We start from the raw sequence: 20,198 nt of genomic DNA on the forward strand, positions 1-20,198 counted from the left end.
CTCTTCCCATACCAACAGAAAAAAGCTCAGAGGAAAAATCCAGTTTCTTGGAATCTGAATGGAAAGCATGCCAATGATTTTCATTAAGACACAGTAACACTTACTCTCCTAGACTTCGGTCACAAAATGTAAATGCATTTCAGGAAAGAAAAAGAAATCAGTTATAGTAAAGGAAATTACAGTGCAACAAGAATAATACTGGTGGACCTTACAGCAGGGTTATTTGGAACCCCACTGATTAATTCTTTTCAAACAACATTAATAAGTGTATTACATTTCATGCTCTGAAGGCGTTACCTAAATTTGCAGAATTAACACATAACTACTATAGCATAAGGCACTTTCGACACGTCTGTTTTCAAGCACAACAAAAGCAGTTCAATTGATAAATATATTTGTGGTGTGCTTACCACAACTTCATTACACGTTCATATCATCGGTAAACAGGTAAACGCAGAGGAGTGACAGTCCCCAGCAATCATGAAATCTGAGTGCTTTTCTTATCTCTCTTGAACAAAGACCCAAGCAGAATAGGAGATATCCTAATGCACGCCTAATAGCAGCCAATGGCAGATCCATCATGTCTGTTAGGATAACTATTTTTCACTACACAGAGCTCAAATTTGAGAGGTTTTAGCAAATACATACCTCAGTGAATTCTAAATGGCAGGCAGGATCTAAGAAAGTGCAAACTGAACAGGACTTTGCACACAATGGTAGTTACCAAAGACTTCATGTGAGTACTAACAGCACCTCCAAGTGAAGAGCATTTAATGCTTCTCAACAAGTCATCTGGCTGCCACCTGTTAAAGCTAGGAGCCAGCACACACTTTGTGGAAAGATAAAAGCAAGACTGAGAAAACAGATGAAGGAAGTCTGAGGTCTACAGACTAAATGTTTTCATTCTAACCCCTCTCAGAAAGACAGTCTGAAAGGGGAGAAGTTCATTCATCCCTTACTCGTGACCCAGCAGCAACGCAAAGGAAGCTGGATGGCTTTTATTTACATGAAGAGGAAGCACTAGCAATCTGAAACAGAAGTAGAACCAGTGTTTAGGATTAGATTACACAAAAGATGCTTGCTTCCAGATCAGAGCTTGCCAAATAAATTCACTCCAGAATGCTTTAAATCTAACAGCAATCTCAACTGAAAATCAAAAAACACCTTTGAAAAATGGCATCTTGCAGCAGAACAGTCAACTTCGCTGTCATTTTTGCAGGTGGTAGCAGAAGTGTTCTGGAATATTTAGTTCTACATCATCTTTATACGTAATCTTTATATGGAATACTTGAGTGTGATCAGATTATATTAATTGTGTGTCCTTGTTTTGTCAAAGTTCTTCTGTTCTCAATTTGCATAACATAGGTACTGCTGCCTGAAGTTAATTCAGAGGCAGTGCCTCAATTAAAATGCTTTGTAACAGTAGCAGTAAAAATAAATTCTTTTGCGTTCATTAGTCTTAAATATATTTTAAGTGAGAATCTCTTTTTAAAAAATATCTTTGTCAGAAACATTCAATATCAGCATCAAAGCAAAGATGAATAAACACAAGAAATTATACAGCTGATGAAAGTTAAAATAAATCTATTTCAAATACATAAGATTGGAAGTATGCAATGGGCATTGAAAGGTTAAATCACCTTATATGCTCACCTCTTTCTGATCAACCTGGAGTGCAGATTTTAAAATATCTCTGAGCTGTGTTAATTGTCTTCTTTCTTCATCCTGTGCTTGTTTTATCTTGAAAGAAGAAAAACACAGGTTAAAAATAACATTTTTTATCTTGAAAGAAGAAAAATACAGGTTAAAAATAACATTATTTTCTTGTCAACAGTTCTTTTGAACTTGCTACTTAATTCGTCTATTTTTCTCAGAAGTGTTCAGCGAGAATTAAAACATGGAGATGAAAGACACTGCAATCAGTTTGTTTTCCTTTTTATCTCCAGAAAACTAGATAATGGCTAGGATGCTGTCAGGTTAAGACTTTGACATTGTCACTTTGTTCTTGTCTCTTTGTGCTCAATTTGAAACCATATGTTGTTTTTCACTTAGTCAGTAAACTCTGTAGAGTAAGGGCTGTTCCCCTAACATTTTACATGGGGGATCTGGAACTGAAAGCAAAGCTCCCAAACAAGACATTATAACAAAATTCTACTCAAAAGTTTACCCCAAATCTGAAAACACAATTAAGCCAGACAACCAACCTAAACAAAACTGTTAGCAGTTTTACTGTAAAAAGCTCAGTTTACAACACAAATGTGAAAGGTTGCTAACTCACCGTATAAAGATCTGTTGAGAGTGTCTCAATTGAAGGCTTGAGACTTTCAACTGCTTTTAATCCATCCTGAAAGAAACTTAAAAAATGAAAAACAAAAAGAAGCCTTATTAAACTTCACTTTGTACATTCAGTTTAAAAGTTGCTCAAAGGAAAACATGTAAATTATTACGCAGTGGCAAGAATTTGAAAACTTCAAGCATTTCTTTTTCTGTGCATCTTTGATCAATTCACATCTTTATTCCCATCACAGCTTATCCTAAGATACAAAATCCTCAACTAGATTTACAACAGCCCCAATCCACTGCTGTGTAAGTTGTCCTTGCTCTCACCTCAAACACGGACTCATCTCATTTTTTTGAAGACCTAGAACAACATTTATTGTAGAACAGCAAAAGCTCAACCAAGTGTCTCATAACCGCGACTTCTTGGAGCCAATGTTTTCACACCTGATGCCATTCCACCACTAAAGGAAAGCCTCTGTTTCCCAAGCATTACTTACAGCCTATATTCAAACTGAATATGCTGAATCATACTTTATTATATGTTCTGGTGTATTTGCACAGTAATATTCCACATTTCAACGTTCCAGTTCTTTAAAAGAAGATTTGAAAAGTAAATTCAAGCAAACCACAGGTATACAAATATTAAAGAACTGCTGCCACATTTGCAGTGGAAGAATTTTCATTGGGATGCAGACGTGAAAGTGACAACGCAACACAGCACTGGTGTTGTGGGAATTCTATTACATGGACAGAGATGAGTGACAAAGCACAAGTGAAATAGATTTTAAAGCAACATAGCAGCAATACAGGGGGAAAAAACCCTCCACTGATTCAAAACTGGTATTTTAAGATAAAAATTTACTGATTTGAACAAGCAGACAGAAGCTCTTTCAAGTTGAGAGCTATAGCTTCCTTGCCATATTACTGATCTGTAATACTACCATAAAAAAGGAGATCATTCTAATGAGAGCTTTGTGTTTTATTACCGAGTTCTTCAATTAATTAGAAAGAAGAGTGATTCTTTCAATACTGATTTATCTCACTGCTTATGCAATTTATTTTCCTTGAGCACAAATTTAATTCAGATCATTGCTACATACACTGAAAAAATAATTGAAATCAAACATGTCAAAACTAATAGACCACTAACTAATTGAGCAAAATAATTGCTCTATTTCAGGAGTAGTTTTTGAAATACACCAAATTATTCTGTGGGCTTCCTTTGGAAACAAGCAATTATTTTCTATGGTTCTAAAAGTCATTAAGTCTTTTGGAATATAGTAACAAATACAACTGCTAAACTATTTGACAAGAGCAATTTGTCAAAAGATTTCAACAAGAACAGTCGAATCCTAGATTTATTTTTTTAAAAATTCAGAAACGTGTTATGTCTACATTTAATTAGAAAACTGCTCCATTATATAGTGTAGGTATAAAACCTAAAACATACTTGCATTGAGCATGAAAATACTTGATCAGGTTCTGAAGCAGGTCCACTCCTTTCTTAATCTTGATTTCGTTGACTTTCAGCAGGTACTGTTAACACAGTAATACACACAAAAAAATTAATGATTACTGTCACAGTGGTTTTTTTTTTACATTTTATTTTCAGTTATGTTTCAACAAGCTTTAACAGTTCCAGTTTTAAGAGGCCTAAAAGAATAAGCCAAACTGTGGCTTCAAGGGTTAATGACACAAAAGCAATAGCTGCTATTGCTCCTTTTTGATATCCTGTGGGGATATTTAAGCAGGATTAGTTCAAACTTATCACATCCTTCACGACTCCTAGTGGAAGCTTCTGTTAAAGGAAGCGTGAAACAGTTTGTGCAATGAATTAAGGGATCCATTCTGAAATCTACCAGCCTAAGAAGATCTCTCTCTCTCATGGATTGTTAAATCCATTGCCAAGTAGATGTCAGAAGAAAACAATTTACTAAAAACAAACAAACAAACGAACAACAACAAAAGGAAGAGGGATTATCTTAAACAGTTTTTTAAAATCTGCCTTCTAATTTTATCATTTTCTTACCAGCTCTTTATACACATTAACAACAAAAAACATAATTTAGCATGAGATGTAAAATTGATATTCAAGGCAACTGCTTGTAAACCTATGTTGGCACATTAACCAAAACAAAGTCTCTTTCTAATACTCCTTTTACCCTCAGAGATAACTAAGCATAATCTCTTCCTAAAAACCAGAAAAAATACAGGATGCATTTCCACTACTCCACATTTAAGGTAATTTTAGAGATTTCACCCTGCATTTTAATATCTCTAGAAGTGGCTGAAATGAATTCCTCCTTTACTGTAACACACTGAAACAGAAGCATCTGTTCCACGCTGTTTCTTGCAGATGACACAGATGGGCAATTAGTTGGTAAAATCCTTATATTTATGGAGTATTCAAATATCAGCTTTGAATACTTTAGTCTGACTCTGTACAGCTATACAAAGTTTTTCTAATAAATATCAGTTTGTGCAGTTACCAAAACTGGTATTAAAATTAGGCTGGTGTATAGGTAAAATTAGCTTTAATCATTAATATTAAAAAGAGAAGAAACACACATGGTGTGTTTTTGACTTAGTGCATATTGAGAACAGCCTCAGCTCTCAGTGATGGAACCTTACGTGTCTTTAAATGAATTAAATCAAAAATATTTGCATCAGATTTAACATCACGAAGACCAAAGTCACAAAGATTTCAAAGTGCCAGCATTCTGAGCCATCTTGAAAGGCAACTGAACTCCATCCTTAGCTTTCTTTTCCCAGCACCAGCCCAGAAGAGAGCTAAACTGGAGTCCTTCCTCACATAACACTGCAACAGCTGGCAGTGCAGGGAACAACGCAGAGAGTGAGCTAGGGCTTAAAATAATTTAGAGTGAAGAAGGAGTATAAAAGTATACCTATCATCATTTCTTAGTCTTCAACTGAGCTCTGCATTCTAAAATTTACTTATACATGAAACTAGAAAATTTGCAGCAAAGTTAGCATATCAGGATAGAAAAATGTATGTTGGGTCCACTACTGTCTTGTTACTGTTAACATCCCATTTTCCCTGAAATACTTACACTTTTCAAAGTGTTCCTAAAAATTGTTTTGGTAGAACAAGACAAATTTCATGTTGAATCTTACCTCACACATCTGTAACTGGAAGAACCTTCTTTCTTTCTCCATCTCCTCTGCAATTTCAGCACCACTTATTTCTGTACGGATCATCCCATGCAGCTTAGCATGCTCTTTTTTCTCCTTCTCTATTTTTGTACTATAAGGTGAAGAATCAGTCAGTGAAGTGAGAAATTGAAAGCCTCTCAGGAAATCTGATTATTCACAAAGTCTACTGACAGATGCAGAGCCAGTCTTGCAGCTTTGCATAGACTTACTTCCAGATGCCATTCATTTGAAATTTGACAATGACAAAAGATCAGCAGTGACAAGCAGTAGCCAAAACCTAATTCAATCATCTGTTAAAATAATTTCCTGACATACTCTAAAGGAAGATAATAATTTAGAGAAAGATATTAACTTCTTGTACCAGAGAAAAAAATCAGCAACTAAATAATCCTACAGTTTCAATTAAAATTCATGCTTAATCCCAGCAGACCAAACACTGGTTAATGGAGCTCAATTATGTCACCAGATTTATTGAGTCTTGCCTGTCATCTAGTCATCTTCTATATATACAGGGTTTCCTAAGCCAAAATCACATTTGCCATCTCTACTTCCTACTGAGCCAGCTGGCACTGGGAATGCCGGCCAGCCGGCTGTGTTGCAGACTTCAAAGTCTGCCAGACCAGCTGTCCTTATTCCCTAAAAGTTTCCACGGACATTTTCCAAGAGCTCTGAACAAAAAAAGGTTCTCCTGGAGAATGCAAACGAAGAGCTGATGCTCGTCGTGTGGGAGAACTCCCCTACGTGCATTTGTGTCCTCATTATTCTTCGCAGTATTGCTAACATCAGTGAACGGTTACACTACCCAGATAGACCAGCCTAATATGGAAAATGATACTAATAAAAGAAAATAGATGAGCACTTGTTTTATGGAGAAAGACTTTCAGTCTGTCATATGCACAGCTTAGAGGCAGAAAATTCTGAAAAGAGCTTCCTGAGGAAATGCTATGCTGCTTTTGGACAGGAGGAAGCATTAGAAAGGAATCCAGGAAGCAGACGAGAGGTACAAACAACACAAACAGTCACACCTCCTCTTGGGCAGTCAAGTGTCTCTCAGTTCTCTCTCTGAAGAGATGATGCATCTCAAGTGCTCTCTTAACCTGATGTTAACATTGCCCACTATATTCTTACACAATATATTCAGCCTCTCTCAAGAATGAGAAATTATCTCCTCTTATGCCTCAAGCAGCAACGGAAAAGTAGAATTAATCCCATTACTCTCATCCCAAAACATTCCCAGAGGGCAACATACTGAATGGCAATCCAAAAAGCCCCATTTTGCCCTCACTACTGGCAGGCACAGTGGAGCCAATCCCCTGTAGTATTACAGCAGTCAGCACATCCAGCCAACACTGCACTCCTCAGCGCATCAAGTTCTACAGGAAAGAGATGTTCTGAGGAAAGCTCCTAGCTCCTCTCCTTTGAAATAAATATCCTGAAAGTTTTTATTTGCTTAAGAAAAAACATGATTCCAGAGGAAAAACATGATTTCAGAGTGTTCTATTTTCATCAAAAAAGTCTATACTCTTACCGACCTACTGTCAAATATGCCTTTTGTAACCACAGAAAATGGAAAGCAAACAAAAGAATTATCCGGACAACACCACTACAATAGGAGTCACAGAGAACAGTAAACACAGAGCTCCTTCCCAGCACACCAGGTTCAAAGTCATACATGACATGACAGTTGTAAAAGAGTCAAACCTCAGAGAAATGGTTCAGGATAGTTTTAGTTCTCTTAGTTTCCACACTCAATTAACAATTCAATGAATTCGATGAAATGCGATCCAAATTCAATAACCATCAATTACCAGTTGTTTATATAGAAAAACACTTGAGCAAAGGGTGACATAATCACTCCTAATATTAGGAGTGTATTAACATGTCATAAAGTGTTGATAAATGCCAATTAAATCAGAAGATAACTAACTGCTAAAGAGTCAACCAATAAGCACAATATTATGGTATACACTGTGTTCAGAAACTGAATTCCTTTTAAACAATAGGTTAGACTTGGCTGGAAGAGTCTGCCTACTCTTTAAAAGATAAACATATTCCTACAAGCATATGGTAGTTCAATCAAACCTAAAGCATACCAACATCTACCAACTACATAGGAGAAACAAGGCATCCTTGAGGCCACTTGCTAGAGCTTCATTTGCATTTCTGTAGCAGCTAGAAGTTTCCACTATGGAAATGGGAAGCTGGATCTTGAAACAAACTCAGAGGTCAGGCACCTGCTAAAAGGCAGAGCTTTGGGGGAAGAGGCACAGTGGTTTCAACAACTTTCATGATGCTTTAAAACAACAAAAACAAGTACCAGAGGTACATTTATTTATGTTTGCATTTCCTTATTATTTATCCTTTCCATCTCTAATGACCTTTCCAGCTTTGTAATTCAGAATTTAACCTGTTGTTCTCTTACAACAAAACACTGCCTCCTCTCTGACCAGTGCTACGAGACACTTGGTTTCTAGGCAAACAAAGGAACCAGCAATGCAGTGTTGCATGCAAATCTTCTGGGTGCAAGGCTTAGTTGTGTTTCCTATCATATCTCAAAGGTCAAGACAAGGTCTGGCAGCATCAAATGCTCCTGTACTGCGACGTTAAGTAAATCCTTCTGGAAAAAACAGCTTTACGACGTATCAATGTGGGATTTCCAAATATAAGGCACGATGCAGTTTTCCAGGCAGATCAAGGAAACAAAACAATTAAATACAGAAAGCTCTAGGAAAATCTTCTAGGATCAGTAAAAGGCAAGCATTTTGTAAAACTGCTGTTCTTGAAGCTCATGCAGTACGTACTGCATATGTAGACTTTGCTGACTATGATTTAAATCTGAGCATCCTTCAGACCATTTGCAAGACACCTGCACATGACTAACAGGCAATGAGCTCAGACGTGTAATAGACAAGTACAGCTGAAACAGAGGATGAAGGACTTTAACAAGAAAGTAAGTCAGATGCAAAATAAGTGGCCTCATCCGTTCAAATATCATTGCATGACTATTTGCAAAGCTCCAATTAGAGAAACAACTGTTTTTCAGTAGAAATTTCCATTTCAATTCTACTCCACATTATGATATAAACAAAGTGGGCTTTATTATTACTATTGAAGGACAGGACCTATTGCTCTTTAACATACCTAAGGCAGGTATTTACTTTCAGCCAGGGAAGAAGGGTAAAAAACTGGAGTGGCCTGAGCAGAGGCAGCAGCAGCAGCAAGCTGGCAGGATCTATGTCTTTCTTCCTCTCTTCCCCTGTACCTGTACAGCAGTAAGCCAGGCTAAGTACGTAGGTGCAGAAAAGTGGCAACAGCACCTGGAAGGTGCTTCATGTATATGCTTTAAAAGAAAATATGAAAGGAGTATTGACAACTGATGAACATCAGTGGTCTACTGAGTCATGTTAGAAATCTAAAGAAGTAATTTAAGAAAAGCCTGCAAAATTTTCAGATATTTTTTTTAAATACTGTTTAAAAATGAGTAGAATGGGTTTTAAATGATAGAAATATCATTTAATTACATAGCTATGTTGACATCTTTACACAAGACTATAGTAAGAACTTGTTCATTCTCCTATTGACTTGGCTCAAAAACCATTCATTAATGATATCTACATGTGAGTGCCTGCATTTCTGCACAGTGATGTAACACACCTCAGACTACTGCCTTGATCTTATTAATCTCCTAAGCACATTCAAATAACTTGTTTTATTCACTCAAGTGTGCATAACAGACTTCATGTCCAGCTTTTCAAAGGAAAATGGCAAAGGAGGAAAGGGAGTCAGTCTTCCCAGAAAAGCCTGCTAGTTTTGAATGAGCCTTTATTTTTAATAGCATTAGCACAATGCTAGTGCTAGTAAGCACAGGACTTCTAAAGAGAATATTCACAGGCCTAAAAACAAAGTAATTTTTATTAAAAGAAAAAGTTAACATTTTTTCTTTTCAGGACAGACAGGTTTGTGTCTGGGATTCTGGGATACTGACAGTACAACACAGCTAAAAAGGGGAGTAAATAATGTGCTTCAGGAAGTTTATCGTTCTGACTCCTGTACAGAAGTGATACAATATCTGCCTCAAAATCTACCACAAGAGGACTGATCAAACTAAACAATGTGGGTGAAATCTGGCTCACTGCCTTGGTGAATACAGTCTGTCTGCTGGAAGTATGAGCAGTTTTATGACATGTACTCTCTGCCCATATGCTCCCTCAGTGTGTCTGCCATTAGTGTTTAAGTACATGGGGGAAAGCAACTGCCTCGTAACAAGCAGAGCCCAGACTGCACCAATTCCAGTCAGAGGAGCAGACGCACTCATCCCACTGCAGTCCCGGAGCAGCAAGCAGCAGCGTCCAGTTCTCGGAGGCTGAACAGAAATTAACTGAGATCTTTCAGCTAGCTTAAAGCTTTAAAAACATTTTAAGATCTTCGGTGTTACAAATGAAGCATGCTAATCATGGATGGTGAGGAAAGATGAATTATTCCTCGGTGTCAGCTAAGGATATTCCGAATTTTGTCTTATGGTTGGCTAGCATAAAGCTTGCTCCTCTTACTCCCTTATTGGAGAACAGTTCCAAAATACAAAACCAATTACGTCAGCTGAGGTGATCTTGAGGAAAATGCTCTGAGAACTTGGGTATCTACAAAGGAAGAATCAATCAACAATAATCAACACTGATGGTGATCTAGGAGTTTAAGAACAGATCAACATTACCTTCCCAAACAAGACCAGATATATAAACAATTTTCAAACACAACTGCAGAGTCTGAAGATGATCAGAAATGATTATGGAGAAAAAGAAAAAAAAAAATCTTTAATGAATTTCTTTTCAAATAGATCACATTTGGGTGTATCAACACTCAATATCATCAAAGATGTGGAAGGTAAAGACGAGATATGGAGGCAAACAGTCTGTTTTTGTAAAGAAGAATCAGAAGAATTCTATTTACTGAGTTGAAGAACTGTTTAAGGATCTCCTTATCCAGACAGAAATCAGGATAAAGGCGTTGCCACTTCTGAACACACTAGAAAAACACAGCTTTGCTATTTGGCGATTTGCTTCGCAGGTTTGTACTTGTGACTCAGAAACTCAGGCCAGTGACAGGATTTTAAGCATAGGATAAACAGGATTAGGCAGACAACGCTGCTTAGAAACCTAGATGATTAGTGAATTCAAGGGGAGAAAAAAAAGAAAGGGGAAAAAAAAGAAAAAAAAAAAAAAAAAGATGGAACAGAAATATCACTAGAAAAGACAGCTAACTCAGCATAATCCTAGGCTTTAGAAACAGTCCAAACAAGGCATCATCTAAGGTAACACACTGAAGAACACTGAGGAAACCTCTGTCAGTACTGCAGATTGAGGTTAGCAGAGACAACTCTACATGTACCCAATGCTACAGATGACCAAAACACACAAAGAAGTTCAGACCCATTTGAGACGGCCACAGAATCAAAACAGTTCTTTTCTCTAGAAACCTCTGAGGCACATACGGTTGCAACCCCAGCAACTCAAAAAAACCTCACTGTTTTCATATGTCCAAAATTTAGTAGATGACAAATCTGGTCTCAACAAATTCAGGCTTAAACCAGTGTTCTCACCCCAGCTTGAAAATCACACCACTAAAATTCCAGTATTTGGTAAGGCCAAGCTAAACAGTGACAGCTGGGAGCATTTCAGCTTATCTGGAAACCCGTCTTCCACACAAGATGTTCTGATAAATCCCACAGGCCTCCTGGAGGGAGGTGAGGAAAGTTCTATTCCGAATTTAGTTGGTAACTCACTTGGTAGAAGTGATGCAGATTGCAGTGAAAAAATAGTGTTTCTGATGAACAAACTTAAGCCTCAAAAAGCTGTCATAAAACAACCACCATAAAAAAAGTCACAATAAAGAGCTTTGAAGAATTTGCCTGTACATGGTATTCCCAGGCTCTCTATCCCAAGCCTCAAGCAGATGATCCTTTGGTCTTGATCAAAGTGAAGGAGTCCAACAGGCTAGACAAACAGCTTTAAACTCTAGACTACTGATGTGAAGCTTTTATGTAACTGCTTAAAAAGCTAGCAGTTAAAAACATGGCAACCATACCAGCCAGCCACCTGGAAATATCACAGAAAATGGTAATGGATCTGAAAGAACTTCCTAATGAACATATGCTACCTTCAACTTTCTCTTAAAATGTTAAATAAACTACAGCATAAGTGGTTTAAAAATAAGCATTGTTAAGGAGATGTGTTTTATTCCTTAAGGAATTTTGCAAAAACTATGAAGGCAACCTGGAAAGAAGTATCTCCAAGAACTACCTCCTTACACTGAAAAAAGGAACATGTTCAGAATAAAAAATGAAGTGTCTTAATTAAAAGCAAAGTTAGAAAGCAGAGTTTTTAAAAGACAGTCACACTCAAAGGGAAAAAGAATAATTAAATCTTGTGATCTCATATGTTGGATTCAATCCCACAGACAGAAAATAAATACAAGGCCAACATCACATCTTCACGCGCTAAATGTAACAATGCACACAACTTCTCCTGTATCTATTGCCCTTAAACTCAAATGAGATTCAAATGCATTTCCCATGGGCATTTTTATTTCTCAATTACTAAAGTTCCTTGTTTGTTTTTTGTTTTTAAAAAAAGGAAAATAGTTGTAGTGTAGTGACTCTGAAACAAACCACTTGCTACTAGGACCAAACTGAGGATCAAAGCACAAACCCTTACATCATTCTAACATGCTCATCCTGGTGAATATTCTATTCCACTAGGAACTGCGTTCTTGATAATATGCCTCAGCAGCCTGCAATTGTATTTATTTTAAATTCTGCACACAAGCTTTGTGGGATGTCACTATGAATGAGTTCTACATAATTAAACAAGCTTTCAGATCCAGTGATCAGGCACAGGTAGATAATATCAGACTAAATTACAGGGCTGTTCTTTATGGCCCATCCTTAGAGGCAAACTACTGCCAAGGGCGATGGTTAGAAATCTTAATTACTTCAATAGCTGAAAATTGGCATGGCACCAAACAGGATTGTTTGCTGGTATTAAAAAAAACACTGAGCACTGGAACCATCATAGTCTTGGCACAGTTACAAGTTCCAAGGATTCAGACTGGGGGTTTATCTTAGTGTTTCAGAATGTCTTATTATGAATATCCTGCTATAGCAAGGCAGTTTCAAAAATACAACACAACTAAGGTCCTCAAAAATCAAGCCTGGAAAGCAGTAATTAGATCATTTTCATTATTATTCTCAAAAGAAATAACGAGATTCAGCTAACTTGCTAAGCTTGTTGCTTTTGTGACTTAAACAGCCTACAGAAATCACTTTTGAAGCCTGCTTGTACATGAATTCAGATGGGTCAACTCGGTAGGCACCACAGAACCATTTCAACATTGTGCAACTGGAAAATAAACTAAAAAGTGGTGCTAGATTCTCAGTCAATCTAGGCAGCCAGGGATCTGCTGAAAGATACTTGTGTTTAAATACTGTGATATTCTGGAGCTGTATCACCAAAGAAATTATACAGTACATGTGAAGCTGATGACCTCAGAAGGTCAAGATGCTAGCTGGATAGCTAGGAAAACTCAACCAACTCTCACAACCCAAGTAATATTGGAATAAGAAATAAAACTCACCATGAAATTCTGCTTCAGGGACTATCAGCTGTGCTGACACAACTGACTTGGTCAAACCAGGAAGCATACTTATTCCTGACACAGGGCAACTGTTTCAATGTCCCAACTGCTGGGGCATTGCTTAACAGCAAAGAATTAGCAGAAATTGTGTTCTTAAGTTTGCAATTGGAGCAGGGAAACAGAAGCAGTTGCAGGAGACCTTCTGCATCCAGCTCTGGAGCCCCCAACATAAAAAGGAAATAAAGCAGTTAGAGGGGAGTCCAGAGGAAGGACACAAAGATGATCAGAGGGCTGAAGCACCTCTGTAAAGGAACAGGCTGAGAGAGCCAGGGCTCTTCAGCTTGGAGAAGAGACATCTCTGGCGGGATCTCATAGCAAGCCTTCCAGTACCAGAAGGAGGCCTACAGGAAAGCTAGGAATGGACTTTATATAAGGGCACATAGAAACAGGATGAGGGGAAATGGCTTTGAACTGGAAGAGGGGAGATTTAGATTAGATATCAGGAAGAAATTCTTCACTGTGAGAGTGGTGAGACACTGGAACAGGCTGTCCAATGAGGCTGTGGATGACCCCTCCCTGGAGGCTCTGAAGGCCAGGCTGGGTGGGGCTGTGAGCAACATGGTCTAGAGGGAGGCGTGCTGCCTAGGGCAGGAGGAGCCACACCATCTTAAATGTCCCTTCCAAACCAAACCACTCTATGATCCTTGGAGGGTGCGGAATACAGGATGGATGGATGGCCCTACATCCCTGTGGAAGTCAGGGCAAGTTTCCCAGCCGCAAAAGACGCCTACCTGACTGATGTGATAAGGGATGGTGTCTCCACAAACCCTGACTCAATTGGAGTAGAAAGGGTTGATGCTACCCCTCCCCCATCCACACATGCTCAAAGGCTGAATCCCACCCACTCCCACCTCACATGCAAACAACAGGCACATCTGTGAAGAATCTCCTTTGTGCAATAACTAAAAAGAACTTTGACTCAACAGTCAGGTGTGCACCTGCCACCCTAATATCACCAGACCAGAGACTATACTGGAACCAAGAGTGGTGATACGGATTTTCCCTACCCATCTATCCAATCTCTCTTTTCATGCTAGATGAGAATGTAACACAAAGCATATCATCAGCTTATCACCAATGAGGTATGGAGATATATATATACACACCCAGAATCTTATGTTAAGTATTATAGTGGGATACAAATAAACATTTAACTGATTGTTTGGTGTCATTTCACCTTAACTTAGACCAAGGGAATTTCAAAATCTCAAAGACCCCGATCTGATTGGGTCATGACAGGTAATGAAATTAATTCTGCTTGATCCGAGGAATTAAGATTTGTTGACTTGTTTGATTCATTTAGCCAGATATGAAATTATGTTATTAAAACTGATACTATGGCTATTTCAACACCTTATCATACATCTTCAAGCAAGTGGCTTATAATAAATTGTGCTAGACACACAATATCGATAACAAGAGCAATATAGGTATCCATTCACTTTTAGTACACAGTACAAGAGCATCCAACCTTGGCATGAAATGCAGAAAACATTCATATACTTAAATAAGCTGCAGTAATTAAATGTTGTGAAGGTTTGTGCTATTGGACTGATCAGGAATCACAGCATTTTGGAGCTTTTTTTAGAGACAACTGAATTTTTCTTCACAGTGAGGTGACACAGCACTGGCACAGGCTGCCCAAGGAGGCTGTGGAGTCTCGTTCTCCAGAGATATTCAAGACCCGCCTGGACGCCTACCTGTGCAGCCTGCTTTGCAGGGGAGCTGCACTCCATGATCTCTAGAGGTTCCTTCCAGCCCCTACAATTCTGTGATTCTGTGGTTCTATGAATACACACAGACATTTTTTCTGTGGTCTTCTAACTAAAGAAACTTGCTAATTACAGTGAATTAGTCGTGAAGAGAAGAAAAAAATAACAACACATCCTTAAAATTGCATCAAGTGTATAATTATGTTGCTATACTTTTTGTAGTCTTACTGGAAATTACTGAAAAATTTAAAAATTATATATTTCAATTGAAATAAAACATTCCCAACCGAAGAGGAAAATTACTCTGATTACTTAGAACTTCATAAAGCTAACAAGTCTATCAGAGATACTATCATGGCATTAAAAAAAAAAAAGGAAAATATTTACACATGAAGCAAGCTGCATACTACAGAATTACAGAACTTCAAATGATTCTGCCTATATTTACATTTCTACTCAGGTAAAAATCTTCCCAGCTAGGACTGCCTGGAACCGTATTACTAAATAATAACTTTCTTAGATTTCAATTATACTTTTATATAGAAGATTAAAATATACATACACTTTAGTTTCGTAGTCCTTCCAAGCTTTATCAAAGGGCTTTTTCAGGTCCTGTCAAGACCAAAAAGAAATAATAATGCAGTTACTTATTAACATGAAAAAAATACAGATCAAACTATGAATCTATGCCACTTGCAGTGCCTACTGGAACAAAGAATTCTGCTTGTTCTTGCAAAGCTTACACAAGAACCATGTAAAAGCAATCTTGTACGTAAGAGTAATACATTCACATTACTGAAAGCATCTCTAGAACTCCACTGGAGTTGGATTTTTCAACAGTTACAATATGAAAGTAGCATTTGATTGTTTTCTCAAGGCAGGAACATGGAGCAACACTGTATTAAGTGCACTTTTTCTGACACTGAATAACAGAAGAAAAGGAGGAGCAAAACACACTAAGCAAGCAACAGAAAGGTCGTAAGTGTGTAAATAATCATAAGTGTATAAATAATCGTTTCATCTTTCAGTAACATACAAAGACCATTTTTAGTCTGTGTACATCTTCTTCTTCCTTCAATGTCCTAGAACAATAGCTGCCAGTTGCTTCCTGTTTGCTCAGCAGTAAATGAAGCCAAATTCATTTGCTGGCTATGGTCTTTGAAATTTATTATAAACATATTATCAGAGTCCTAAGTTACTGTTATTTTAAATAGGAAATATACTCAGGGCAAAGCAGATTTAGCCCTTCTTCAGAAAAACAGTACATTCATTCAGCGCTTTTCTTAAAAAGGTAGAGTGCTAAACATATATATTAATAACAATTCTTCATTTTTAAGGTGCTAGCCCCTTTCAACTAGGCAAATATCTGTAAATCAATTCTTACACCTCCTTCTCTGCTTATTTTCTATATCTCAGAAGTGTTTTTAAAGCTTCCAAATATTTGGTATAGGTAGTCAGTAAGCATGCCGTATGTGCAACCGCAAACAGAACGGATGACTCAGTCCATAATAAAAAATAACCATCTTGTTTATTAAGCTAGTAAGTTTTATATCAAATAAGATAAAAATATTACATTAGCTAAATGTATCTACTGTACCAACAATAATTTCATATATAAATAAGAATATAAACATACTCCTTTTACTCCTTTCAGATCTCCCTTCAGCAAACTGTCCAACGGAAAAGTGATTATGTTGTTCATATTCTGAATCTGTGAAACAAAAAATTACATGAAAATATATTTAATGCGTTTTAATATAGAATGTACGTTGCCTCAATTCAGAAATTACAAGAAGTTTCACTAAGTAATCTTCATAGAATCACGAAGGGTGAGAAGAATCTCTAAGATCATCAAACCCAACTGTCCACCTACAACCAACATTGTCCACTAAACCACGTTCTTTAGGACCGCATCTGCACATTTCCTGAGCACCTCCTGGGATGGTGACTCCACCACCTCCCCAGCAGCACATTCCAGCATCTAACCACTCTTCTGGAGAAGCTTTCTTAATACGCAACCAAAACCTCCCCTGGTGCAACGTGCAGCCATCACCTCTCACCTTATCACAGTTACCAGGAGAAGAGGCCAACCCCCACCTCACCACAACCTCCTTTCAGGCAGCAGTAGAGAGCAAATAAGGTCTCCCCTGAGCCTCCTCTTCTCCAGACTGAACAATCCCAGCTCCCTCAGCCGCACCCACAAGACTTCTGCTCCAGACCCCTCACAGCTTTGCTGCCCTTTTCTGGACACACTCCAGCACCTCAATGTCTTTCTTGTTGTGAGGGGCCCAGAACTGCACAGTGCTCGAGGTGTGACCTCGCCAGAGCTGAGTGCAGGGTTACACTCACCTCCCTGCTCCTGCTGGCAACACTATTTCTGATTTAAGTCAGGATGCCATTGACCTTCTTGGCCAACAGAGCATATCATATGTATTATTTTCCTAGCACTGCTTTATGAAGATACTTATTAATACAACTGGTAACCAACGATGTAACATGAGCAACATGAGTTAATTAAACTTACTCTGGAGATATTATAATCCAAACCAGCAAGAAACCAGCAGAATTCCTGCTCATGTAAATATCACATCCAACAACTGCAAAATGAAACCACTATTTCTAACACTGCCTTATTTTACTGTTTAAGTTATATCAAAACAAGGACAATTTTTCTGCATTTATGTTTCTTAATTCCTGAGCATCATTTAAACTAATCTTAATTTTGAAGTCTCTTCAGGCCTGAGCATCATTTAAACTAATCTTAATTTTGAAGTCTCTTCAGGCCCATAAAACATGTCTGTTACTCAATACACAGAGTCTTACTCTGACAAACTACAAAGACAAAGAACTCGGGCCTTTAAAAAGCCACTAGTTAAACATTTAGAGTATATTCTTAGAAAGTACTGTGTTTGCCATTTGCCTATCAACAAAAATTTTTAAATAAAGATTTTATGAGGTCTTGAGTAGGCATGTAATTCAAAAGTGAACAAACAATCCGAGATGAAAAAAAAATCTTCACTTCAAATGAAAATTGAAAACAAACTTACATAAATATTTATTTAGATAAATAAATTAATAAAATAGAAAATAATGGTTCTGAATGTATGATCTGTACTGTAGTATTTTGACAGGGAAAAAAAATGAAGACTTACAGTAGGAGTAAGAAAGAAAGTAATATACACCAGGAGAAGAAACACTTCATTTCCAACCCTTTATGATTGGAGACAACGTTCCCAGTATGAGTCAGGACAGCTAAGCACAGTTTAAACTGTAACAACCCAAACAGATTGAGCTGAACGTAATAAACAGAGTGCTTCAGAGTCACATGACAGAAAGAAAATCTGATTAATTTTCGCAGCAGTGAAGGGAAAGCTGCCTTTGGGCGGGTTTCTTTTTTTGTTGGAATTGTTCACTTTTTTTTAATGTGCTTTTTTCAAGAAGCACAGAAATGTACATATGAAAGCAGATTTTCAGAACAGTTTTTAGTAGAGAACACATTTTGCATCGTGTAACAAATAACGCTTCTGTTCCTGAAGAAAAGTCAGGAGTATCAAAGTCTCATTTAGCATAACCTGGGCAGATAAGGAATGGCATTATTCCTTATCTGGAATTTTTAATTGTATATATGTCCAACTGTGAAGTTTCAGCCAATCCAGAATGGAAAAACAGGAAAGATATCTATCACCCCTGGTGGCCTCACTAAAGCAAACTGAGGGGTTTCATCCCCAGTGGTCTTCATGCTCAATGATCCTCAACAGCTGCTATTAAAAACAAAAGAACAAACAGCCAAATTCCTGCCTTTCCTTTTTGAAGATGCTACTTCATTGCATTTGCTTGAAATTTCAGCCAGCAGCCAAAGAGAAAAAGAACGTACATGAATTTTAAAGCTTGAAATGATTAGGAACGTTGAAGAAATAAAATCTGGTCCATTGAGTATCTACAATAAATCACATTTCCCCTCCTCCACTCTACTTTTCCTTCTCCCAAAAAATCTGCAGGATGCAACCACAGCCCTTTAGAATCAGCATGTTAAATTCCAACTCTTTGTGTTTGTTTTTAAAATAATTCTTACAAAAACGGAATGGGCAGCATCTACACATGCTTAGTTGACAGTAGAAACAACCCCCTTCTAAGTTCTCTGCAGCACTACAACACCTACATACCAACATAACAGTGTCTACAGTTAATAAAATAGAACTTTATAAAATATAAGTGAACCTTATATTAAATCACTTAAATCACACAAAACTTAGGTAAAAAATAAAAACTTCTACAAAAAGACTGAGAATGTCTATCCGAGAGGAGAAATAGAAAGGCTTCATGTAAGATCTCATCCTATGCAAGGTGTTCTACTGTGTTATTCTACCTTATCACTACACTGTAGTAAAAAGTCTAGCCTAAAGATCAATGCCTTCACAGCCTTCATTTAAACATTGTTCAAATCCACATAACCAAGAAGAAAGCAGGAGTGAGGTGTTTCTCAACAGCAAATTCAAGACAAGCGTTTTCTTCCTTAAGTCATAAAAATGGCAGACCCTCAGTTATTTGGAGACATATTCATACAACCAACCATCAGCTTTCAAAACAGTCCTGGATATCCCCTAGTGATTCAGTTAATGGGGCATGAACTCACGCTCCTAAATACAATAGTCCAGAAGAATTAGAATATATATTTTTAGTGTAGGGAGAACGTTTGCCTGTTCAAATCAATTTTGTGTGCTACCACCTGCAAGTTATTATCAGTCCACTGTATCCCCTATGTTCCTGATTTACTTGCAGCAAAAGTAAGCATACATAATGCATGAATTTGTCATTATTAGCCTAGTTAGGCTTGTTCATACTTGTTCATATTTATAAATCAGCAAAGCAGGATACACAAGAATGATCTTATATTTTTTCCCTTTTTCTTGAGAAGTTTAAGCTGAACTATCAAAAAAACAGACTCATTTTTCAAACACAGAGAAGCACAAATATGCTGCAGCTCCTACTATGTGTGTCCATAGAGCTAAAATGTATACAGCTATTTATGTTTTAAAATATTTTTTAAAAAGAGACATGAACAAAAGTGCATGAAAGCTTCAAAGAAATTAAAGTAATTCTCTGTCAGAGGAACACAAGCAAGTTCCACATGTTTAGGGGAAAAAAATGTATTAGAAGAAAAGCAAAGCAAAGAAATAGTTGACCTGGTTTCTACTTCCAACACTGCTGCTTTGGCACACTTGCAGTTTTCTTCTGACAGCTTCCACCAAGATAAGATGACAGACAGGATAATAAATTAAAACGTCATAAGTTGGAGAAAGCTCAGAGGAGGAGAAGAATAAATGGCAGGAGGGAGAATGTAAA

The 20,198-nt window shown here is 37.4% G+C and overlaps 1 protein-coding gene across 3 annotated transcripts in view; it reads right to left on the reverse strand.

The window, feature by feature from the left end:
• Window positions 1-20,198, reverse strand: part of ASAP2 (ArfGAP with SH3 domain, ankyrin repeat and PH domain 2) — an 89,838-nt gene that overhangs the window by 34,689 nt on the left and 34,951 nt on the right. For all 3 annotated transcript variants that reach the window (XM_052698451.1, XM_052698460.1, XM_052698442.1), the window contains exons 4-9: window positions 16,492-16,566; window positions 15,418-15,467; window positions 5,416-5,545; window positions 3,731-3,816; window positions 2,279-2,354; window positions 1,654-1,740 (exon numbers count right to left, since the gene is read on the reverse strand). In XM_052698451.1, coding sequence (XP_052554411.1) covers window positions 1,654-1,740; window positions 2,279-2,354; window positions 3,731-3,816; window positions 5,416-5,545; window positions 15,418-15,467; window positions 16,492-16,566 — 504 coding nt within the window. The remainder of the gene's footprint in view (window positions 1-1,653; window positions 1,741-2,278; window positions 2,355-3,730; window positions 3,817-5,415; window positions 5,546-15,417; window positions 15,468-16,491; window positions 16,567-20,198) is intronic.

This window comes from Tympanuchus pallidicinctus, unplaced genomic scaffold (genome assembly GCF_026119805.1).
Source record: "Tympanuchus pallidicinctus isolate F22 unplaced genomic scaffold, pur_lepc_1.0 scaffold1, whole genome shotgun sequence".
Lineage (NCBI taxonomy): Eukaryota > Metazoa > Chordata > Aves > Galliformes > Phasianidae > Tympanuchus > Tympanuchus pallidicinctus.